Source organism: Struthio camelus, chromosome 7 (genome assembly GCF_040807025.1).
Source record: "Struthio camelus isolate bStrCam1 chromosome 7, bStrCam1.hap1, whole genome shotgun sequence".
In the NCBI taxonomy this organism is placed as follows: Eukaryota; Metazoa; Chordata; class Aves; order Struthioniformes; family Struthionidae; genus Struthio; species Struthio camelus.
The window spans coordinates 20,567,498-20,592,940 of NC_090948.1; the positions used below are offsets into that span (position 1 = coordinate 20,567,498).

The window sequence follows — 25,443 nt, forward strand, 5'->3', positions numbered from 1 at the left end:
TCATAATCTCTCTCTATTAGCTTGATCTGTCTAAAATAGGTTCTAAATCAGCCTAATCTGTCTAATCCCACTATTGGGCTATTACTTAGACACTATTTTGAGATCCAGTTGTTGTCAATGCAAAGCAAGGATTCTTCTCTCATTGAATCATACTAGCCTAACCTCTTTACATAAAGTGCTGTTGTAATTACTCAACTTGCACCACTTGTCACAGAATCACAGAACCCCATTTCATATGTCTTGTTTCTTATGCGTCAAGGCAGTCCTTCATTTCCAGTTCTTCTTGACAATTATTTAAAGATTTCTCCATTTCAGTCCACAGATCTGATTTTTCTCAGCAGCTGGAAAGGACCTTCAGGCAGGTTGTCTTTTTTCCTTGAATAGTGAGACTAATGTTTTCTGCTTGTCAATTGCCCCATGTTTAACAGATTGGTGTTTGTGTTTTCTTTCCTAGGTGCATCTCCATTTTTTTTGTGGAGTTCCAGGCATACTTTGGTCAGGATTACGCCAGAACAGCTTGGATCCATTCCATTGTAGACTGTGCCACAATGCTCTGTGGTGTGTATTTCTCTTTTAAGACCAGTGTGCCTGCTTGTTCCCCAGTTCAATGGGACATCTGGTTTTAGTGCATCCACTAGCCGGTGGAGTTGGTCGGGGAAGATTGTGGCTGTAGGTTCTCTTGGGTATGGTTTAGCCAAACTGCTCCCCCCAGCATAGTTGGGCAGGAAGGAAAGATCTTTGTACTACTGAAAAGAAACAGAACTTTGTTTTGTCAAGTGATGTAAGTTTTCAGAAATGTGCTTTTGACAAGGTCTAATGGGACAAGTCATGTTTGAGAACTACTAAATGAACACTTGTTTTTTTTCTAATTGATTGGAAGCATATTTCAGAATTAACACAGTGTTCTTTCCTTCAGATCAAGTCACAGCCATCCTAATTTTAGTAAACTTGTGTGTACAAAGATCCTTTTCCCTTAAAAGAAAAGTCTGTGCTACTAAAATGACATACATCAATACTGCAGTTTTCCTAACTTTCTCCTGGGTGTATTTCAAAGCTAGACAATTATGTGAAAATCCAGGCCCTAATCCTGTGGTAGAGGGTTAGTCCATGAGAATTGCAGTGAAGGTACAGGGCTTGCAAAGAAGGCAGACACAGCTGGAATGAGACATAGCCACTCTCCTGCATCAGCCAGGTTTTATCTCAGAGAAGAGTTACAAGGGTAGCCTTGCCCTGGCATTCCAGTTGGCAGAGAGGAAGAGAGTGAGTGGTGACATCCCAGGGCAGAGGCAGAGTGATCTGGTAACCATCACCTTTGGAGAAATGCAGGAAAGGATTAGAGGCCTCCTGGGAATGGTTCCAAAAGATGTGAGATTTCTCTCATATGAGCGGGACGTGGAGCGTGCATGGCTGCGGAGGAATGAGGCTGCATGAAGGACACCTGCAAGCTACTGAGAGCTGAAGGGCAAACTGCAGGAGGGGAGAGGTCTCTCCAGTTGTAAGTGTGGAATAATGAGCCATGTCTGGTTGTGGCTGTGGCCTCTCTTGACTCCAAAAAACTGCAAAATAGCTGTGTTTCATAATGATTTAGATCTGTTACTGTAATTCTACTGAGAAAGCTACTGTAAATTTCAGTTTTACCCTGACTTTCAGGAAAATAATTTTCAGAAGGTTTTTGGTGTTCACACAGTTATGATAGATGGGATGTTGGAACACCACTTGGTGTAGCTGTCATCACCATTTTCTTCTGTTTGCCCACTGCTTCCTCTTCCTTTATGATCATCATAGTAGTGAACTGTGTATGAAGACCTGTCATTAATTAACAGCTTTATTTATTTTTTTTTTTGAAGCCCCGCTTGGGAGTCTGATCAGTAATCATGTGTCCTGCCAAGTTGGTATCATGCTAGGAGGGCTGCTTGCATCTACTGGACTAATTCTGAGTTCATTTGCCACCAGCCTGGAACATCTCTATTTATCATTAGGAGTCCTTACAGGTAGGAGGCATTCATCTGATTTGTTCCAGTCAGGAAAGCAATGCAGGATTGTTGAAAATGATGGTCGTCCCATTAAAGAGGGATAATCTCTTTTGCCATTTCACAATGCCAAAGCACTGGTCTGTAGAGATGCTCAGACTTATTATCTTCATTATAAAACAGAGCTTTTGGCTGCCCTTGTGAGGGCTTCAGCACTCGATGAGTCAACAACAGCCCAACGTTAGCATGCTGCAAAAGCAACTCTTCAATATCTGTTGAGAGGGGACTATTGATAACCTTCTGAAATGATGAGATGGCAAGGGGGACTTCTGTTGCAGATGGTGCACAAACAGATTTCCTTTTTGCTTGTGATTTGGGAGGGGTTTGTTGCGGAAGAAGTTTGAGTGCCCCAAAATATTTGCATATTAAAAAATGTTAAATAAAAACAAATGAGTGAATGGGCAGAGATGACTGAGTGAATACCTCGCACCTCAGTGACACACTGACAGATGTTTATCTGTATCACGTTCCATTTTAAAAGCGAACAAATTCCTGGTTGATTATGTTGCTGTAGCTGTTTGTCCCTTTACGTTATGATGTGCTCTGTCCAGTCTTTTTGCTGTACACCCAAGAACTTAAGAAGGGCTGGTGGTTACAGTGACATTCCTTACTTATTAATACTGACCTGGTAGCCACGGTGATATAAGCCCTTGTACTTGGTCCCCTGCTGTTTGGTAACAAGTTGGTGTGATTATTGCTGTTCACATGCTGCCAAGGGCTTATTTGTTAAGAAAAAAAATCCTTATTGTGGCGCAGGTTGCTCCTGATTACAATGTTAATCTTTGACAAATGTGTTTGTAGCAAATAAAAAGGCGCCCTGTAACCCAAAGGACCATATCGCATACTATTTGAATGCGGCTGAGGCTTCCTTTATGAGAACCGCTATGAATATTGAGGTAGGAAAGCAGTTGCACTTTGTACATGGAGTTGTGAAGAGCCCATTCTATAAGCAGTGAACTTTTAGTCTGTAAGGACTGATAAAGGTAGGAAAAAACCTCATGGTAATGGTTGGTGCTGATGCACCAAGAGCCCCCCTGTAACTGACCCAGAGAGGAGCTGGCAACATCTAAGGTCTAGATCTATAAAAGCAGCAGGACTTAAAACTGAAGAATGAAGCAGAGAGGAGGTGGGGGACTGGCAATAAGTAGCAGAGGTTCCTTCTGAGAAGTATGAATATGTTTGCAGTCCCAAATTTTCCATTTACTTTTCACAGGGCAGTTATTGGCTTTTTGGGACTTATTTCCCCCTGCCAACTCAGTTTGGGGGGGGTGGGGGGAAGGTACATACACCAAATAGAGTATAGCTTTCACAGCTCCTGAGTGGTGATGTGTAGCACAGAGCTTCTCCTCAGGCTGTGTTGCCCCAACAGGTCCAACCCAAGGTATCTCTGCCCGGTTCCTCCTCTCACTTCCTGACAAGTGCCAGAGCAGGCGACTGTCACACTGAGTCGGTGAAATCCCCTTAGTCTGTACTAGGAGGCTTAGTGAGTGCCGGACACAGTGAGGCCTTTCAGGAGAACATTGCAAGCCTGTCACGGCTCCAGGTGATTATGTCTGCTGCTGGTAATTTCTGCCAAAAGCAATGGGGACAGTTTTAACTTAAATGTCAGACATGCTCCAAAACCCCAGTCAGGAACTTGTTTCTGTGTCTGATTCAGAAATGTATATTTCAGCGTTAGGACAACCATTTGATGATTAAGGTCTGCATTCTGGTTTCTTCAGCAGAAGCCATGCCTTTTTTTCCCAGTCTCAAGAGATAGATCTTATTTATTTACTAAATTGGACAGGGTTTTGCCTTCTGAGGCTTTTTTTTTTCCCCTCTTTACTTGTACATAGGGATTTAGAAATGGTTGGGATTCTGATCAGCTGCTATGTGGACTTTGTTTATCTGACTAAAAAAGGTTTATTGTAGAACATATAGTAATAGAGACAGACTCCTTACACTGTGTTTCAGAGACCTAAAAATTAATGGACAGGTTTGCAACAGCCTGAACGCAAAGCAGTGCCTCATCAGGCTTGAGTGCCCAGTGCCATTTTCTGCACAGGCCCTGGGCTAAGATCTCATCCAGTAGAGGCTGGCATATAGTTTTACTGATGTTTCTTGATAGTCCTTGTGCTTGTTATCAAAGGAACCCATCACTCCTTACTGAGTCTTGTTACTGTAGATTAATGATGATCTGTTAGATTTGTCAAGTTAGTGACACTGACAGTGGAAGAAAGGAGTCATCCTGGTTTCTTTTCACACTGTCACTGGCCTGATCATCTGTGCTAATGAAAGTAGGCTATGTGGTTTAAGTTAATGTGTTCCATGTGTCATGCTCAGTGCTAAGCCATCTGCATTATGCTTTCTTTTCTAGGACTTGGGTTTGCACTCTGTTATTCTCCAGCCATTGCAATGGTGGGCAAATATTTCAACAGAAGAAAAGCACTGGCTTATGGAATAGCCATGTCAGGAAGTGGAATTGGTACCTTCATCCTGGCCCCAGTGGTCCAGCTTTTAATTGAGCAGTTTTCCTGGCGTGGAGCATTACTCATCCTGGGAGGTTTTGTTTTAAACCTCTGTGTCTGTGGTGCCTTGATGCGGCCTATTGCTCTTAAGGAGGACCGTAAAACTGCTCCAGAGTTTCTTGAGCAGGATTATGTCCCTGAGGCACAGAAACAAGACTTAAAGCAAATGTCCATCTGTTCACCTTTAATCAAAGCATGGTCCCATGAATGTTTATGCTACTGCTCATGGAAGGAGTATGACTTTTTACTGATGCCAGGCTTCACGGTGCTGGCAGTGTCAGTTTTATTTATGGCCTATGGCTGTAGCCCTCTCTTTGTCTACTTAGTGCCTTATGCTTTGAGTGTTGGAGTGAGTCATCACCAAGCTGCCTTCCTCATGTCCATACTTGGTGTCATTGATATTGTTGGTAATATCACCTTTGGATGGCTAACAGACAGAAGGTAATGGCTTATGGCTAAAGAAATGTAAGCTTTAGCTGGTGGGAGGCTGGATACAAGTGAAGTGTAATACATGTAAAAGTTAACGTTGTGATAAGTTAACATTATGGATGTGTTGTCTGTAGTATGCATTAACTTTTCCAACAAACCAGCAGATGGTCTAACTTTTAGAAATGCTTACTGTTTGATGGTTTTGTCTTTCCTGATTTTATTGAATTTCTGCTAGTTTATTTTTCCCTAAGAAATGAAATTTTTGTGCAAAACTCTTGAGTTCAATAATGGAAATGTAACCCACCGCAAAAGGTATACTGAACTTGAGCCTCTATACCTATTCTGTAGATATCAGTCTACTTCTCCTGCCTCTCTGTCTCTTTTGTGCTGCTGGGGAGGCGCAGAAGTGATGGAAAAGGAACAAGGGTCTGGCCCACCATTGTCATGTATCTGCTCAGAAGGACTGACCTAAAGTCATTAAACATTTTCCAGTGTATGAGGACTGGCTCCTTTGCTAAGCCAGCTCATTCCAACCATTGATATGCAGAGATGGGCAGTAGCTTTAACATCACTGAAGACTGGTTGAGCTAAGAAGTATCTTGATTCCAAAGGACACATTATTCTTTCTGCTTATTCAGTTTATAGGAAAAATTAATCGTTTGTTTTGTGGGGTAGGGAGAAGGGGAACTGCCATCTCACTTACCTCACGCTAACTCCAGTGTTTAAGGGGTAACGTGAAGCACAACAGCTAAGAGAGTTACTGAGCTGAAATGTAAATTCCAGTGGAGTATTGCTTTGAAAACTGAAGCTCGAGAACAGATTGAAGGGCTGCAAAATCCTGGAAGGTGAGCTGCTTCTCTTACCAGGGGCAACTATAAGAGCAGCATGTGCAGCTTCTGGTGTTGCTTTCCAGAATATTTCTTCAGCTGCAGATGGCCAGCTTTCCCTAGCTGGGCTCACTGGTGGTTTAGCTTTTCATTTTGAAGAGTTTGTGTATGAAATTGGACTTAAATTTGAGCAATATAAAAAAGATAGAGGCTGAAACGCTACATGTCAGAGCACAGCAACTGAGATGCTGTATCCAATGCTATTCTTATTCCTTCCTATTTTGAAATTTGCAGGTGTCTGAAGAAGTATCGGCACTTTTGCTACCTCTTTGCAGTGGGAATGGATGGCCTCTGTTGTCTTTTCCTGCCAGTTCTCCAAAACTTCCCCTTGCTTGTGCCTTTTTCATTTACCTTTGGCTACTTTGATGGAGCCTATGTAACGCTGATCCCTGTTGTGACAGCAGATGTAGTGGGAACTTCTTCCTTATCATCAGCACTGGGTGTCGTGTATTTTCTGCATGCCATACCGTATCTAGTGAGCCCACCTGTTGCAGGTCAGTTCACAAATGACTTTCCTATAGTCTTATTGCTACTCCAGATTTACCTATGGATCAAAGCAGAAGAGTCCAGCATTTAGTCTAGAACTGGTCAAAAAAGGATATCAGTGTCACATTGAACGCTTTATTACCACTTTTAATGACTGTTTTACATTTTGATTATAGTGTTTGGGAAAATTAAAGCCATGGAAAATTTTGAGTGTCTCATATTTACCTTCTAATGGAGCGTCCTCTTTCTGCAGAAATGTGTGTAGCGAGGGGTGAAAGTGCAGGGCAGGCTAAGCCCGGATGTGTGCTTGGTGGAGTCAGGGCTTCCCCATACGATCTCCTCACTGCCATGGAAGGGATCTGGCCATTTGGCTCAGGGCTGCTCTCCTGCATCTTTATTTCTGTGTCTCCAGAGAAGGGGAGGACAGAGCCATCAGGAGTGGGCACCAAGCACTGCCTCCAGCTAGGTACTCTCCTTAGCAAAATGTCTGACATGAGTAGAAGGAGGCCCATTGAATATAGGTAGCACTACATGTTGTTATGTGCTTCATTGCCCCATCTTAGCAGGATTAGCAAAAATTTGCAAGAAAAGAAGGCTATCTAGCCCTCTTAAAACACAAACAAAAGTTGTCCGCCCCTCTCTGTATTGACGCTGAGATGAAGAGATTGGTGGCTAAGAGTAAATACTGTATTGTAGCTTTGGTTTTCAAGCTATGCATTTTCACAACATTTTGGATAAATTATTTATGGTCTCAATATTTTTCCTTTGAACTGGTCAGACTGATCTTCCTCTGCTGGGTTTACTGGACTGGGGAGAAGATGCTGAGCACCTTGTCATCTCTTTTTTTCAGTCTCCCACGGAGGATTGTAGGTGGGCTTTGGTGTGATGTAATAGGAGAGAAAGGACAGCAAACGCACACGCACACTGAATGTGAAGGTAGCCCCTAAGCAGAGAAATAATACCCCTATACCTTTTGCCAGACTTTAGATTCCAGTTAAGTACTGTCTTCATGGGGTGATTTCTACACATAGAGCAATCTGCAATTCAAAGAAAGACTATGGAATGGGCCTCCTAAGAGCAGAAATTGTGTGGGTGGGGAAAATAAAAGATGCTTTGCTTGATTTTGAAAATGTGACCAAAGAAGAGTTTCTTTCTAAGTTTTTTTTTTTTTTTAGTCCAGAGGACTTACTCTTTTCGTTTCTGAAATGCTTTGAACAGATGGGTTAGTCAAGTTTACTACTATTTGCTCTTATGCAGCTCTCATCGCTCTAATGTCCAAACATCATTTTTCCTGTCAGTGTCATTCTAATGAAGTAATGATGAGTAAAAAGATCTTACACAATTTTGAGCATTGTGGAAGGTCAGAATTCTTTTTAAAAAGGCCATATATATATGTGCGTGTGTATGTGTCTTGCATATTTTATTTGCTTCCAATTAATCCCTGCTTCTAATGTTTTTCATTTACCTTTGCCATAGCAAAAATGCTGCAAAATGGAATACTTCTAAATAATGCATGAGCCTAGGGCATGACTTGCTTAAATGTTTCTGTATGAGGATCTCACGCACACAATATTTAATCCTAGGGCTGCCTAAGCATATCTCAGAACTGACAGTTAAATCAGTGCATATGAAAGATGTTTGTTTAGTGCTGTAGTAATGACTGCTGTGCCTTTTCTCATTGATTTGACCTCTGAAAAGAAGCCCATAAAAACCTTATCTGCCTGCTGATGTTAAAGTCAAATTCCTTCTCCCTCCACCCACCGAGGTGTAGTGACAGCTATGTGTATAGATATTGTTTAATTGTACTGATATGTGGTAAAACTGCTGTAGTGCTGCTGATCACAGAATTTGTAAATTATCAGAAATCTAGAAACTTGAAAAAAACATTTTTTCTTCTCTGTAGGTTGGCTTGTGGATACAACTGGCAGCTATACTGCATCGTTCCTCTTGTGCGGATTTTCTATGATGTTTAGTTCAACGTTATTGTGCTTTGCAAGACTAGCAAAGAGAATCAAAAGAACACATTTGCAGTCACTTACCAGTAATTCTAACACTAAACAGCACGTCTGGACAAATGGAGCAATAGCTTATTCTGTCACGGGAAAATTAGACCAAAAGGATGTTGAATTTTTGGCTGCGGATACAAACAGCTACAGCAACAGATGACAAGCGCCATCAAGATTCAGCACGGCACAGCCAGAGGTGGCTGTGCGGTGTTGTGCTGCTGAAGATAATACTCCTCTGAAACAAAGCATCTCCCAGTTAGATTTTTCTGTCATGTTCTAGTAGGCTAAAATCTACATACGGCAACAGTAATACAAAGTTATTACAATAATAGGACAAAGCTAGATTAAAAGTAAAAAGTTTATAGCGTTCATATTTGTTTCCAGTGCAATATGCTGACTCTAGAGGTAATATTAAAGAAGATAATTGGCTATAATCAAAAGTAAATTATGATGTAATTAGTCATCAAAATGAACAACCAAATTTAAGTTTAAATTATTTTTTGAATAGTGTCAATGAGATAAGCTTTTTAGTGTCCTGGTCTGTTATGTTTCAGTGGACTAATCAAAGAACCCACCAAAAAAAGCCTTTACATTTATTCATCTGCATAAAACTCTTTGCAAATAATGATTTCAAATGCTGAAGTCATTTTTAAGAAAATCTGGCAGGAAGCTGTAGTTTATGTTAAAAGTATCTCTGAGGCAACTTTATTTTTTTACAGGGTGCCTAACTTTTGCATGTAAGTTGCAACTTTGTTTGAAATATGCTTTTTGCAACTTTGTTTGAAATATGCTTTTTGCAACTTTGTTTGAAATATGCTTTTTGCAACTTTGTTTGAAATATGCTTTTAAAGCAACTTTCCCAAACCTCTGCTATACCAAAATTTTGAGGCAGTCATCACTTTTTTTTTTTTCCTGGAGAACATTAAAGCCTGAATTTCTAAGCATTGCCATTCCAAGTATTGTCCTCCAGCTGACCCCTTTCTGGGAAGGTGGCAGAGGGGCTGCGGCTGTGGTGCCGCTGGGGCTCTGGGAGTACGTCTGTGCTGGGAGATGAGGAGCGCCGACAGACAGAGCCTGCTTTCGCTGCATTAGCTGGTGGAGGTCCAAAGGCAGCCCATCAGCCTGGGAGGCCAGGTGGAGAGGCTCGTGTTTTTCCAAACACGCTGTCTCTTCCTTCTGTGAAATCAGCAGCTGTTGAAGTAGAGTGTGCTAGCAGATAACTGAGAAACTGCTTGCTCTGCAGACCATTAGGAAAGAGGATGTTTGCAGACAGGTTGTTTCTGTGATATTGTAATATCAGGGCTTTCTCCTTTTTTGGACCCAGAAGCTCTGTCTTCAGATGGTGTGAAGTACTCATTTGTATCAGCTGAAGGGTTGATCAGGTCATTTGTTGTGGGTGGCCAGAAAACAACAGCTGTGATTTGCCGATGATTTCCTGCTACTTGTGCTAGGAAAATACTACAGCTGGCTGCTTTGTAAATGCTGTAGACTGAATGTACTTCATGGGATAAATTACTGATGTGATGATTTATTAAATAATGGGATGCTTCTGCATTTCCAAAATGAAGCTGTTGTCAGAGATGGAGGAACTTTGCATTCGGAAATGCAAATCATTTCTGTACTTTGATACTGTATAAAGCTTTGTTCTGTTCATTAGTAAATTGATCAGAGTCCAAATAATTTTCATCAATGTTGAATTAGTAGTTAAATAATCATCTACAATGTATTCTGTGTTTGTTAGTGATACCTTATTCCACTCCGTGCCTCAGAAGAGAAAGCAACATAGACTGTGAAGTTGGTTTAGATCAAGAGCATAAAGAGCACAACCGTAGGGGGATTATGTATTTTTTATCTATAAATATATATATATATATATATATATAAAATAAACACATACATGCACACATATATATAAATGTGTGTTAAGTAGTTCTATTTTTCATGCTTATTTCATATATAACATTGATCTTATTTAACTTCAGTTGGCAGCGTTCAAAGCGTTTATAGCGACCACGCTCCAGAAATCTGTTCAGAGCAAGTGGCGTGATTTATGTGCACAGAACACAGATGGAGCGAGGAGCGCAAAACCTGCTTAAAACTAGTGACATAGTGTTACTTCAGCTCTGTGTGGCATCAGGTTGGGACAAGGATGGATTGCATTTCCACCAGATGCCCCAGAGCCAATGACACAGGCCACCCCAGGTGTCTGTATAGGCCAAAGATTTCCCCAAATGTGCCCCTTTCACTTTGCTGAACTGCTAAGAGGCAGCCGGAGTGGTGCGTGCCAGAAATATCCTGTGGGGGTGCTGTATTTTTAGTGCTAGGCAGGATGGACCCACCATACTAATGGCTTTAAGTTGTTTTCATCTGGTTTGTGTATTTTTCAGAAGTGCAGCTTTAGGACTCCTCCCTTTCTTCCTAACATGCTTTTAAATTGGTCACAGTGAAGGTGAGAGGGCCTCTAAGTTTGATATGGTCATACAGGTAACAAATAGAAATGAGTATTTGCACGGGAAAAATCTTACCTTGAATCTGACCTAATATTTGAAGCCAAACAGTAGAAGTACTCCAATCTGAATTTGGAATATTGTTAAATATCACTCTTCGGGCAAAATTCTGATTGTAAATGTAACAGCTGGTTAACGTAGCCTAAAAGAGCTGTTGTTGAAAGCTGAAGTTCAAAAAACCTGCATGCCAAACAATCTGGAAAAGTTTTCATCATCCAGACTGAACTGTCTTTCAGCTTTCTACCAGCCTCTGTTTCCTAATGAATATTTCCCATAAACTACTCCCAAAAGAAAACAAAATTCATAACATGTTATTGCATATTTGATTTGTGTCTGAACCATATTTTTCTTTTGGTTTGTGACTGTTTTCCTGGCTAATATAACCTGCAGTCATTCTTCCAGGTTTACACAGCCATCTTTTTGTGAGAACAGGAGCAGAGGGAAGATGCTTCTTTATTGGTCTGTGCTTGTGAGGAAGGACCATTAGCCTGAGTCAGGACTGGTGAGACTTTGCATCCTAAGAAAAATTAAAAGGCAATTTCAGTTGTTATTAATTTAATTTTGTTTGTGTGATCCTGAGATGTAATCTGATTGTGACTCTCATGACAGTAGATGAAATACAGCAAGAGGCCTTAAGTTTGGTTGTAAGATACATTCATTTAAAAAAGAAAAAAATTCTCTTTAATGAGTTAGGAACAATATGCACATTGAAAAAAAAAAAAGTAAAGACAGCTCTACTAATTAGTAGTGATGAAAATGTCATTTTTAGATCTAAATGCAAAAGTTTCATACCAAGAAATAGGGACTAACTTGGACTATAAGAAAGATACGCTATTTCAGTAAGTTATAAGTCACTGCTGTTTTTACCTTAACAAAATTGTATTTATTTATTTTCAACCTCATGACATGTCAGCAGTTGTACATGATAGAATTGCATATTATGGAAGAATTTTGGAATGATATATACATTTATACCCTATTAAATAGTACTATGTAACAAATGATTAGTGTTTTCAGATGTATATTTATTTCAAGATATTTTTTCGTAGGCATTTCCATTTGTATGGTTCACAATTAACACTTGCAATTAATTCTTGTTTTAAAGAACTAATTCAGCAGAAAAATGTTCAAAAATGTTGGTTTTATACATAGAACTATATAGCAATAATATTCAAGCTGTTCCCCATACAGGCTGTGCTGGTGTGGCACAGTGCAGTGGTAGGCAGAGATACCCAAGCTAGCTGTGAATAATTAGCCAGGATAACATGACCCGTTCTCACTAGCCCTGCTGAGCACTGGTGAACTTCAGCTTGGCTGGAGCGCTGCCTCGCTGAGCCTGTATGGCTTCCAGGGACAGCGTGGTCTAACCTGGCTTGGGTAACATCTGCCCAAGACAGAAACACGTGGATCCTAACTCAAACACATCCTACCTGGAAAATAATACTCTACTCCACACAGTGAAAGTGAATTCAGTGTAAGTAAGTGCAGCATATGATCTTTAATTGTTTTTTAAAATTGATATATTTGTAAGTCTCTGGGCAGCTCTGCTGCATTTTAATTTTGTATTTTGGTTTGTAAATAAGTACTTTGTGCAGGGTTGTCTTCACTCCTTTTTTTTTCCCCTGTAGCAATAACATAGGCTGCAGTGAGGTTTTCATACTTAATGTGAATGAGATGTGTTCGGCCTCTGTATGGTTCTGTTTTGGCAGTGGGATTAGACACTGTATGCTGCATGTTTCATTTTGTCTGCTACCAAAAGCTCGGGCTCAGCCTCTTCCGCAGGTGACCATGCCAGGCAATGCAGCAGCACCACCCTGTGGGAAATAAGTTCTTTGCATTTTCGAGATGCTAAATAAGGACTGGAAAGCAGTGTTTGCAGACCATCCCAGGGTAGTATGCCACAGTCTAGCACAATCCTCCAGAGCCTAAACAAAGCAAGGCACGATAAATAAGAGAGCCTGAATCGCAGGGTCTCACTTTGACTTGCTTCGCTGTGATGGAGATTAAACCTGTCTGACTTATCATGAAAATTTCAGGCTTACATTTTTCTCCTCAGAATGTTTTACTGCTTCTCTTTATTTCTGCTAGGCTTATTTTCCAGGAAAGGGGCAGGATGGGCTCTGGTAGCAGGATGTGGAGCATAGCAGAGATGTGCAAATACAGTGTCGGGAGCCTCTTGAATTCCTCCCTGCTGCCCTCAGGAGAGTCTAGAGGGAAACAGGGTGGATTTTAGATACCTCAAGATTGATAAGGGCAGTAGGGTCACCTAATGTACCATTTTTGTACACCTAGCCAGTACAACACAGTAGAGAATCATAGATTCCTGACTTCAACCCTATTTTTATTCCTGTCAGCTTTCAGGATTGGCATGTCAGTCCTGCTCCCAGTCCAACCTGTTTTCCTCTCTCCCCTGTCTTTCCCTAGGTAGGGCTACCTTTCTTTGTAAGAGGAAGCCTGGCGGGTGGTTAGAAAATGAGGATAGGTTTTGCCCCAGCCCCAGCCCCCCCCCCCCCTTTTTTTTTTCAGGGAGAAGTTGTGATTAAGCGCGTTTTATACACTGTTAAGCTCTTGATCACTCTTGCTCATGTTATAAAAGGTTTTTGGAGGGAGAGCTGAGAGGGGATGTGTCATGTCTGATGTTTTGTGGCCTAGCATCACGTTTTATGCTCCTTTAGGCCTGTTGTCCTGTCTGTGCCTAGGGCTGCTGTTTTGCGGGGCAGGAGGGCTCCAGAACGGTCGAAGGCAGAAGTGCGCGTCCTTCATGAGGAACGGATGCTGGCTGAATCTGGGAATTTAACAGGGCTGTTGCCAAGCATGTGACTGAAGCAGTTATGCCTCCTGGTGCTTGTCCCTGAAATGTGCACATTAACTTGGTTCCCAGGCTCTGTCATCAATTTGTTTTGTTCTACACTACCAGCAAGGGCTCAGAAGTGTTTCAGAAGGGCAGGATTAATTTTCCACAAGCATTACTATCTACTGTATCAAGGTATGGTACTGCTGAAATAGAATAACGAGTTGTAAAAAATACTGCTTTTAGCTGGCAGTCTGAAGACAATCATGTTCTCCTCAAAAATAGCACTTACTTTCCATTCCTGCATGCTCTGTTTGTTCACCCCCTTTCCCACATACACCTTGTATTCTGTTTTCCTTTTCTCCAGTAACTCTGCTCATGTAACTCTGCTCATGTAACTCTGCTCTAGCTACGCTTGCACCCCAGGTCTGGTGCAACACAAGTCTTGGGTTTGTTTTCTGTCCTCTGCTTGTTTCACAACTACGGCCGGAGAGAGCCATCTCTTCTGCATCTTCTTTCCTCTCCGAACGTTTGCTGTAGTGGTTTCCCAGAGCGTGGTTTTCGCTGAACTGGACAGATATTATTCTGTGCAGAGTTTAATTCTTCAGAGGAACACCTCCGAAGCCAGCTTTGCTGAGAGTCTAGTGAAATAAATGGGGCTATCTGCTGACCCTTTCATATCCTGCCAAAACTTCATCCCTGTTACTTCTTCAAGTGGTTGTTTCTATTTCTTTCATCTGCTAACATGAGGACTGGCCTGCAGAGAGATACCAAAAGCAACAGTTGATTGATGTTATGCTCTTTAATAATTCACAGCAATAATACACGTTTTATAAGCTTTCTAGTGATCTAGCCAAAAAGGCGTTTAACAGCAAATGACGTAGAGTAAACTAAACAGGTGTTCAACACGAGCTATTTCTAAATAACATTTAAAACAGAATTTTTATTGATGTTTGGAATGGTATCAGAAATATCCAGTCCATTTTAGAATCATCATGCCTTTCATGCAGACAGGGAGCGGTATTCCTGTAACATTTAATCTTTTTCTCAGTAGAAGATATGATTTCTAGCTTAGAAGCTTTGTGTACTTGAGAGCATAACTCAAACACAACCTTTATAGAAATATCAGTATTGAAGAGCATTCAAAGCTTTTCAATGTTAGCAAGCATATTCTAGGTTGGCAAATGAAAAATCAATGCTTTCAATTTCTACATTATCACCAGAAGGTGATGCTACTATGTCTTTCATCTGGTTATAATTTCAACCTTAAAAAAATAGTTTTGGGAGTCTGTTGAAATTTTTTATTGAGGGGGTGGTTGTGAGAGGGAATTCTTGGGAGCTTTAGATTCAGATGGAAAATCGTAGCTTGCACAATGCACTCAGATATTCTTCATTTTCAGGATCCAGTTCCAGGGCTTTCTCATAGCACTTAATTGCCTGCAGTTTCTGACTGTTTAGTTGATGAATGAATCCAAGTGTGCTAAAAGCTGCTGCATCTGCTGAACCTCTCTGAATTCTCTGTTCCAACAGTTTCTTCAGAGCAGTTTTGCAGTTAGTTCTAGCAAAGGAATCAATCTCAATTTTCAGCCCTTCTGTGTAATATTTAATAGCTTCAGATTCTGATTTCCTGTAAAGATACTGAAAATGTCCATAATGGTAGCAGAGTTCTTGTTTATCTGCAGTGTGTCGATCTATCAATTGAAATGCTTTATGAAATGTCTCTTCTGCTTCTTGATACTTATTTTCTTTTGCATACATATTTGCTAGGTCATAGTAGGCAACAAAAAATATTGACTTCTGCTCAATTGCTATTTTAAAATGAAAAATGCAAAGTTGAATGAGTTCTTCCACTTGCTTTCTGGGTGCATGTTTTCCAGCCTTTTCCAGTTGAATCAGTTTTCTTCTGTAGCAGAGTCCTGCCTGGTGATGCAAAAAGCTACTTGTTGGTGTCAGTGCTAGGGCTTTTTTCAGCGACGCCAGTGCCTTATCTAAGTCTCCTTTTCTTCTATAAAATTTAGCAGCATATCGCAGAAAAAAAGGGAAATCAGGGGTTTTTTTCATTGCTTCTTCAATGTATCTCTCCCCTTCATCAACTAGATTTAAATCCTGAAGTTTTAATGCAAGTAATGCCACAAGAGAGGTATCATTTGGATTCAGTTCCACTGCACGCCTCAGGGGTTCCAGGGATGATTTTTCATCTTTACAGCTTTGCCAAGACACATTTTGCAAACGATACATTGCTATTGCACGGCCAGCATTACATTCTGGGTTGTTAGGTTCTTCCTTCAAAGCATTTTCAAAACACTCCTTTGCTCTGCCATAGTATGTTCTCCCAAACCTTAATAATGCCCACCCTTTTTCAGCATAGATCTCTGGAAGCTGAATCTTATAGCGAGCAGTGCTTGAAAGCTTTTTGCAGGTGTCTTCCACTTTGCTTAAATAGGTTTGAGCTTCTTTGTATCTGTTCATGTAGTAATAAATCCAAGCATAGTTCCCCCAGGTAACCAGACTTCTCCTGTCAGTTTCATTTGGATGATTTTTTTCAACTTCTTCTTCAGCTTTTTGTAGATTTTTCAGGGCATCCTCATTTAAGTGCTTTAGGTGACACACGTATGATAGCATATTATAACTTGCAACTTTGGATTTTGTAAGGTGAAACTCAATATGATCGCCTGTTGTGTCCTTTAGGTTATCAAGATCCACATCCTCCTTCAGCAAAATCCATGTAAAATGACATTCCAGTTGCAGCAGGGTGCTCTTGATGTCATTCTTGGAAAGGATACTAGAAGAAATCACACAAGAGCTTACTTGTATCTGATCTGCTTTTTGCAACTGCTCTATTTGAGTCGGGCATGACGTACTTTAAAAGCAGGCAATAATTCAGTTGATACCGCTAGACAACAATACTTCAAGTAAGCCAAAGTTGTGGGAAGCCATCGTTCTAAAGAGCTGAATAGCTCTTCTAGTATTTCTTGCCAGTGTAACCGAGGTCACCTGTTATATAGCAAAAGATCCAGTGATCTGGATGTCATAAAGGAGGGTCAGTCTCTATTGTAAAGCTAGCACGCGTAAGGGCCTCAGGAATATATTTCTGCCCTTTAAAAATTCACTGAAGCCTACCCAAAAGAGGTAAGTGATTTAGTGCCTTTCCTATATCTCTGTACATTTTAAAGTTTGTATTATAAAATTCATTTTGAATTTCCTGAATTTGCAAATGCTTATTGGTTGGATCATAGCATCGTTTTTATGTTCTGATGATATTGATGAATTATATTTGTTTACCATAGCTTCTGTCTGTGAATACTGTTGTTTCCTGTAATGGCTTTTTAGTAATATGCTTGTTTCTAGTGCTTATTTTTATTTTTACTCACTTATTACACCCTACAAAGAGATTTTCTTGCATTTTACTACTCTTCTGTATATTTTAAGCACGTGTGGGTGTTAGAGGCCAAAACAGATCTGCCCTGGAATCATGCCACGTCAAACCAACCTTGCATGCTTCAGCCCACTTGCTTTTTATTCAGTGTGTTTCATGTGTGCCTTTGATTTGAGAACAGTCATATCCTGCATCAATAACATCCATATTTAGGAGCTGCTCCAATGTTTGGACAGCGCCATGTGTCTGCTGGCTTCATGAACCCTATCCTCAGAATATGGAAAGAGAAGATGACCACTACAGTTGCAGAAAAGTTAAGGTATCAGCACCAAAGCTCTCTGCCACCACTGCCTTTGTAAGCAAGCACAATTTTGTTTTGAGTTTTAGCTTCCTCTGCATGATGCTGGGTGGCAACGTCCCTTGCTTCATCTGCTTTTCCTGATCGGGAGAGCATCCGGCCAAAGAGTGGGGCAGCATGCGGTGCAGAAGAGCTGTAAGTTGTAGCTAAGATTTCTAAGAAGCAATTGCCTAATAGTAGGCTTCTAAAGCCATATTTACACATCAGAATTTTCAAAAATTCACATTAACAATGTAGAACAGTGATAAAAGAGCATTTATTTCTATAAAACGCATTTTCTTCCTTTGTTTCTATTGTGATTTTCATAGGTAGTGGGTATTAGAAAACAATTTGGAAGGGAATAAACTGGCATGCAACTGCATGACACTAATGGCAAAAAAAATATCTTGTTCCAGGTAGAACCTTTGGCTACAAGTGAATGCCATAGAGTTAGAGCTATTGTGTCTCAACTCAGCAAAATATTCCAGGAATAGCTTGGAATAGCCCCATTCAATTCTTATATGAAAATGAAATACCTGACTTTGCACTTTCTGTTGCATTTGTTACCTCAGCTGAGAACCATAAAAACTGACGGGTGAAAACAACAGTGGAAGTGAATAATGTGAAGACATTAATGCAAAATTAATATTCATAAATAAATCACAGAAACAGATATGTGATGCAGGTTAAATACAATTTATCTTAGTTAAACATATAATTTGTAAGTGCTGATATTTTCAAAACTGGCATAAACATCTTGGCTTTGCTGAATTTGAATGTGTGTGTGACATTCAGAAAGTGTTATCCTTCCTCTTATGCTACAAACTGCAGTACATAACTTGCACTGTCTTGTTTCCTATTCCTCACAGTAGTACAAATCAGAAAATAAATTCTCAGAAATACCAGTGTCAGTCACCCGTCTAGCTATTCACCAGCTGCTACTGCAACTTCATCCATGAACTGCATGCAGATTTTCTCTCTGTTTACAGAATAGAGACTGGCCCTTGTCTTAGAAGCAATAACATTATGTCTTAGAAGCAATAACACCACTCAACAGACTCCTTATTTTATTTTGATTCTCCTGGTAAATATTCTGTAATTTTTTTCCTAATGTTTGCCCCTCTAAGTCCTTGACTGCTTCAATTTCTTACTCCTAATAATAGCTTACAATTTGTACGTGGCATAAGAACACAATGAAAAGGCGGAGTTCAGAGGCTGGGCTGCTGACTTACCTCATGGTTTTCCCTGTCTTGACAGCTGCTTTAGGGTAGCTTTAGAGTGCAACAGAGTGCTGCTCACTGTTGTTACAAATTGCTTTTTATGTGCTCCAGCCGTCATGTGATCTGTGTGTAAATTACTGAGAATCAGAAAGTGAAACCTCGACTGTCCTCCAAATTTCCTAAAGAGACTGAAATAGCTGCCAGTAGGGGAATAGAAACTTAGGAGTCACTGTGCTGTGTTCCCCCCCCCCCCGTCTTGGTTTTATGCTGCATATGGAATTGTGCTGCAGAGAAAGTGGCAACAGCTTTTAGTAGCTCGGAGCATTTACTTTGCTTAAAATCCAAAGGCATCTATGGTAACGAAACTATCTCAGACTAATGCAGTTTGAACTTGATACCATTTTATAGGCTAGTAGGGAACGGATCGTCTCTCTCTCCTGCCTCTGTTGATGAATCTTTGCAAAATTTTGTGCTACGTTTTAGGCTCCTAGTTGAAAGGTATTGTGTCACTCAGCATTGCATCTAGGACAAAAAGAATTCAGATTTGTATCTCCTAGATCCTCAGGTGCTCCTAACTGCTTCATTTAATACCTGTTAGAAGATCATTTCAGTTGCACTTAGGCTAGTACCATTTTCACCAGGAATTAGAAGCCTGATTCCCTTTGAAAATCTAGGCCTACTTATTTCAGATGGCTAAATCACACTTTTAAAGGCACAAAAGTATTCCCAAATGTAAGTCAGTTATCTCCAAGACCTGCTGACCCTCTGAACATCCCTTGCCTTTGCTATAGGTGCAGATGTTGCCAGGGTTCCCCTAAAACTATCCAGAAGACAAGCCCTTCAGGACAAGAGTCTGTTGGCCATAGGGACCACGCTATAGAATAGATTTCCAGAAGAGGTGAGACTAATTCTGAATAGTTTTTGTCCAGGCAGTAGGATTTTTCTTGCTGATAAACTTTATGATCAGAACCAGAATACTATCATCAGTTATCTTCATCCTTTTGAGAAAGTAAGGCAGAAATAGCAAAGCAGAAGACTCATTTAAGTCCATGCAGGACTGCTCTGTAACCTGGAAGCAAATTATGGGAAGATGTGCTTACAGACACGTTATACAGACAGATTTGTGGTTTACGTGGCAGTAACTAATGCCTGTGTAAATAAGTTTGAAACTTTTTTTTTTTGTTAACGCTCAAAGCATTGTGAAAGCGTTGTGACTTGCTTATTGCTATAGCCAATGCTGAAATAAAGGTAAACCAATGACGAGTGGTATAAGAGACAGCAATATATTTCCAGTGTGTTTGTGAAGAAGGGTGGAGAAGCCGGGAAGGCCCCGGATCTGTAACTATGTCCAAGGACCCCCAGTACAATGTAACAAGGGGGGTTGTGGGTGTGAGGTGGCCAGGAGGCCTCTCAGAAGGTTTGCTTTGATTTTTGCATGCACCACTGTAACCGTGTAGTCCTGTAATATGCTATTGCCGTTCCTAGTACGAGGCTATAAGCTGTGCACTGAGTTGCAAGGCCTCAGGTCTGAGGCTTGCCAGGCTGGCTCTGAACTTCTCTTGGCCAGCCTGCAGCTTTGTTTTACTTGGTTTAACTGTGACAGCAGCTTCTCTAATTCACTGAGTGTCTAGGGCTGATTACTTTTACTGTTGTTTATCTTTGTGTGGCACAACCCTAGTTGTATATAGATAGTAGTAACAAGTAGTTATTCTAGGGAGAATGAAATATTTATGACTCTAACACAATGATGTAGTGTGGAGAAATAGCAGAGGCTTTGAGAAGTGGGGACTGTGTGGAGTAGAGGAGTGCAGGCAGGGGACGATAAGATATGAGGCACAGGCTGGCACTGGAGGCCCCATGGCTATAAACAACTCACTAATGGTCGATTAGAAGAAAAAAATGCAGACCTGGATGGACAAAACTAGTTTTAGTAACAAAGAGAACAAAGTAGTAGTATCTATCATAAAGTGCACCGTATATAGTGAGTTTGGATGTAACCTGGAGCTGCAACCCAATGAAGAAAGAGAACGTGTAAAAAGCATGTTAGCAAACATATACAAATGACTCAAAGTGGATCCTGGGGAGGGGAGGAAGAAACCAGCAACATAACATCATATTGCTCCCAGTGAAGGACTTCAGAGGCTGATGACTTACGGTGTTACTCTCTCCAGCAGTCCAAAACTACTGACCTAAGACCAAGAGGAGCAATGGAAGGGTGAGTGTGACTTCAGGAAAAGGGATAGAAACTAAGTGTGTGTATGCTGCATACAGAAAAAGTCATAATAATAGTAATAATACAATTGAAATTGTAAGTACTTTAACTGCATTGTCATTCTTCATTTCTCTGCAAGAATTAGATCTAGATGAATGATGATTCTTGAATTTGACCGTAAAGACTTCTATTGCGCGCACATGCACACACACGCACACACATGTGTGTGTGTGGTGTGCTTCCTTTTTGCCCATAGACAAGTTTTTTAAAATAACACCATAGAACTTTTCTCTCCATTCTGGAATCCATCCATTTTAAAAGGTGAGGTTGTCTTGATTGCTAGCAAATATTTGTAATAGATACTTTCTAATGTCCCTTCATAATTAATATTTGAGGAATTTTAGGGTCCTCTATTTTGTACTAATAAGCGCGTAAAAACACATACAAGAATGCTGCATGAGACTTTTCATTTTTCCTGGTACAGGACAGTGGCAGGCTCCTCCATTTTGTGAGTTTTTTTTGTAGTGGAGGTTGTTCTTCTGTCCCAGCAAGCCAAGTAGTCGTTTATTTCCAACCTCCTTGTTCCCTCAGAACTGCTACTGCTGCCACCATGTTTAATCTCTGTAAAGAGACAAAAATTAATAGTGTTCATTGTTATTTATAAGCCATATATACTCTGTGAATGCCAAATTGTACACTTGTAAGACTTTTAGGTTTTAGTTTTTAAAAGGTTACCTACTGCTGCTTGAACAGTCCCCACCATCACAAGCGTGTAGGAAGCATTTTTCAAAGCAGAGTTCAATTCTTGATTTGTTGATAAAATGCATTCATCCTCATGGTTTGGCCAGGAGATGGCTCCATCTAACCAGCTCTAACGAGCATCATATTGTCTGAAGCTAAATGAGGGTAGTGAACGACCTTTGTAAAAAGTGGTCTCTTTAGAAAGTCTTTCAGGAAATTGGAGAGCAGTATTTAATCTGAATGGACTCCCAGGAGAGAGGTGAATCTTTAGGACAAGTTTGTCCTTTCACTGACATCCTATCCTGGATGCAGGTTTGGCATAAAGATTGGATTATGTTGCTGATGTGGTGTTAATATGATAGCTTTTTATTTGAATAAAGGTAAATTAAGGAATTAAAAACAAATTAAGGTGCTAAATTAGTATGCACACTATACAGAGAGATTTTTCTTTTGTTTCTGAATATCTGTTTCTAAAGGAAGTAAGCTTTCCTAATCTTGCATTTTAATACACATTGTTTTTTTCCTTTCCCTTAGTATTAGAAGTAACTTCAGGATGGCAGGAGGAACAGAGTGATTCCCTTCCCACAGCAGTGGCAATCCATAAGCAGGAGTACTGGTCCGCTTGTGTTGGAGATATGTCTTCCTGTATCAACCAGCAGTCATAATACCTTTGGCATGCAGCAAGAAAGTGGGGAAAGAGCCTGAGCCCTGAGGGTTATCTGGAGTTTGAAAAGGTGTGGATAAGATCGTGATGAAGCAGAACACAGATAAAACAACTGTTGATCCCTTGGTTAGAAAGGAAGACTGTGATCTAATTGGTAATTATATAATCTCCTTGTTAATTTGGGAAACTGTCCTCACTTTCTGAAGCTTTCTTGTTAAATTTTGAGAGTACCTGTGGTAAAGTTGGTACATGTATCAGTGATGTTATGTAAATATATAATGCCCTATGGCCTCCACATCTGGAAGGCTGAAGTGTGAAAAACACTGATCCTTGCTTGAATATCTGCACAGCACAGCTTTGCTAAGAGTGAGCATGCCATTGTTGTGAGATAAATTGTCAACAACTAGAAATCGCTGAGCTGGGAGCTAAAATCAGTGCATCCTCTGGGAGCTGCTGGGAGCTAACACCACATGTGAAGCGCAGGGCTAAGAACTGTCCTTCTCTTGGGGTTAGGTGCCTCGCTCAGAGCTGCAGGGGGGCACCTCTCTCTACTTGGTATCCACAGCCCAAAAGCCATGCCTCACCCTTTTTTCCCAAATAAGTAGAGAAGAGTTCATTCCTTTTTCTTGAAGAGGAGGAAGAAAAATGCCTACCTTACATATGAGAGTTTCTGCTTCCTACAAGAGGTAGGAGAGCCTTAGTACCAGCTACTGATCTGAGGGCTGTCTGTGTGTTTGAGATTAGCCACTTGTTGGTTCACTGCTGGTAATGAAACTTTTGGGAAAATTAGAAACCACAGGGGGTGGAATCCAAACTCCCCTTCTCAGATGAGTGCTCGAGCCAAAAGATCACTTCATACTTTTGCTCTTGGTGTTCTGAATTCAGATCCAGTTACTGGGACTTTTGGCCATCGTCAATGGGAGTGGAGAATGCCCCATATTCGTACTAGCTGATAGCCTGATGTTTTAGGCACCCTCTTGATATGTGAAAAATGTGAATTTGGACAGTTTAGGCTGAGCTGAGAGCTGAATCTGGTTCCCTCATTTCTTAATGAGCAATCCAGTCATTAGGCTATTAGGGAAAAGGGAGCAACCACCATCGCTATCTCATCTGAAAGAAAATCATAGATGCCACTGCATATTGTAAAGACATCATACGATCAGTCTGTTGGGTATGTTCTGGGCAAGGCTCTCTAGAGATGGGAACAGAAGAAAGGCTTCAGCTGGACCAAAGAAAATCCAAGTAAAACACAGGCTGCTGAGCGTTATCAGGAATGGAATGGTTCAAGAAAACTTTAAGAAGTTTAAAAGTCAGGCGTGTCTGTGTACAAGTAATAACTGAGTAAGGTTTTTATGGATCACAGCTCAGATGTGGGCTTCTTGTCTCATTTAGGTGAATAATTTTTTTGTTGGAGCTTACGTTTCAGAGTTCCAGATAAAGGTGAGCACAGCTATTACTCTGCATAGCATGCAGCCCTCCAGCAATCAGGTATTTCATGAGCCGTGAAAAGAGGCAGTGAAGTAGTTAGGTAAAAGGGTGAGGGGATCTACACAGATCCATGTATTTTATGGAAAAACTGTGCCACAGGTAGTTGTGGAAAAATGTATTTAAAGGTTTATGCAAGGCCAAAATCAGCTGTGGACGCTAGCGATTTACTGTGCTACTAAATATCTATGAGTTTCTTGTTTCTGTTTCTGTCCTGGCTGTCTGTTTTCCTTGTATTACACGCTTGCTTGGCATTTAGTCTGTGTTGTGCTCACAGACTTCCTCTTGCCAAGAAAGAGGAAGGTTGGATTGAAGCTGCAATATGATAACCAAGGAATTGGAGTATTGATTTATAGGCTGGTCCTTTGTTCTGTAGTGAGGAAAGCATGTTCCTCATCACTGTTTTTGCAAGTCTCATAATTACTGCATCCATACTGTGACCTGAGTGTTTCCAACAGGATGAAAAAATGCGGATGCTCTACAGTACATATGTGTATGGGTGGGAGAATACAGGAATTTTCCATCTGGAATGCAGTAATTTGTGCTGGCATCAGTATTTTTTAGTTTAGTTGCATCCATATGCTTCAGTTAGGCAAAAATGATCATTGAATAAAATTAAGTGCAGGAAAGTGCTTAAAATAGAGGAAGTGAAGGTAAGAGAAAAATATATGCAAGGCCTTTCTGTAGCCATCTTTGTAACTTGCTTGACAGAATACAGGAAAATTCAGAAACATTTCTACAATCCTGCTGCTTTGATTTCAAGGAAAGCTGCAGCTGGATTGACTGATATCTGAGAGAGCTGCACTGCATAGCAGCAAATGCAAGAGCTTCTTGGAAAACACATGAGCAGAAAAGGGCTAGAAAAAACAACAACTGCAATCATATTTAACACAAAAACTTAATTTACTTGAGTGTTCAGAGCACGCACAAGAATATGAATGACTTCAAAAATACCTGCACATTTTAGAGATAAAATTTATATCTGTACTTTTCCTGGGAGCAGAAATGGATACCTGCTGATAAAGAATTCTCCCCTGGGATCATTAGCTCAGCCAGATAATTGCCTGAAATGTCGTTTACGTTATTAAAATAATGTAGATGAACTATACCATAGTAAATGACAGAATCACTTTACCCTATTTTATGCTGGTTACAATTAGCCTAGTTTAGCATTTAATTACTATGTTTGACAGCAGCAGTTGTGGCATTTTATAACTTGGGTTTTTCTCTGGGGGAAGAGTATCCTGTAATTAATTTTGCAGAAAATCCAAATGAAACACCGAGCAATGTTTTTGCTACCCAAGTTCTTCTAAACAAAATCTGACCCTAAGAAACAGGATCCAGCAGTACAAAGGTTGCATCATCACTTTTATCAAGCACGCAAGCCACCTCTACATATCAGAACAAGTGGATGCTGTGATATTGAAATGCCTTAGAAGGCTCTCCTATCATGTTTCCCCAAAGGCAGTTCATCTCTGGCCTTCGTATCTTTGTGATTGAAAAAGATCAAAGAAAAGCTTATAAATTTATTAAAAGCGCCCTTGAGACTCCGTATTAGTATCATTTTATAGTACTCTGTTTCTAAATGTCAGGCATTTTATCTTCGCACTTTTTATAGTGCTTTTCCTCTGATGGCCTACCCTGTAAACTAATTGAATGCCCCAAATTCCTAGGAAGCAGGAAAATCACAAACAAGAATTATTTCCACAGGTATGGTGGAAGTAAAACAGATGTATACCTCATTGCATAAAACTGGCTCCAAAGG

At 40.5% G+C, this 25,443-nt stretch overlaps 2 protein-coding genes across 16 annotated transcripts in view; one reads left to right on the forward strand and one right to left on the reverse strand.

Moving 5' to 3' along the window:
• The window catches only part of SLC16A12 (solute carrier family 16 member 12), a 38,368-nt gene extending 28,174 nt beyond the window's left edge, over positions 1-10,194 (forward strand). For 14 of the 15 annotated variants that reach the window (XM_009677825.2, XM_009677820.2, XM_068950103.1 and 11 more), the window contains 5 exons: positions 455-558; positions 1,848-1,991; positions 4,387-4,978; positions 6,088-6,347; positions 8,243-10,194. In XM_009677825.2, coding sequence (XP_009676120.2) covers positions 455-558; positions 1,848-1,991; positions 4,387-4,978; positions 6,088-6,347; positions 8,243-8,505 — 1,363 coding nt within the window. In that variant the 3' untranslated portion in view covers positions 8,506-10,194. Of the gene's footprint in view, positions 1-454; positions 559-1,847; positions 1,992-4,386; positions 4,979-6,087; positions 6,348-7,514; positions 7,562-8,242 lie in introns of all 15 variants that reach the window. The other variant, XM_009677827.2, reaches the window with a different exon arrangement.
• An 80-nt stretch (positions 10,195-10,274) lies between these two features.
• Positions 10,275-18,725, reverse strand: LOC104145991 (interferon-induced protein with tetratricopeptide repeats 5-like). Its single transcript, XM_009677817.2, has 2 exons — positions 18,589-18,725; positions 10,275-16,425 (listed from the first exon to the last, which is right to left on the reverse strand). Exons 1-2 carry the CDS (start codon positions 18,591-18,593, stop codon positions 14,991-14,993), a joined length of 1,440 nt encoding a protein of 479 aa, XP_009676112.2. The 5' UTR covers positions 18,594-18,725; the 3' UTR covers positions 10,275-14,990.
• Between the last annotated feature and the right edge of the window lie 6,718 nt (positions 18,726-25,443).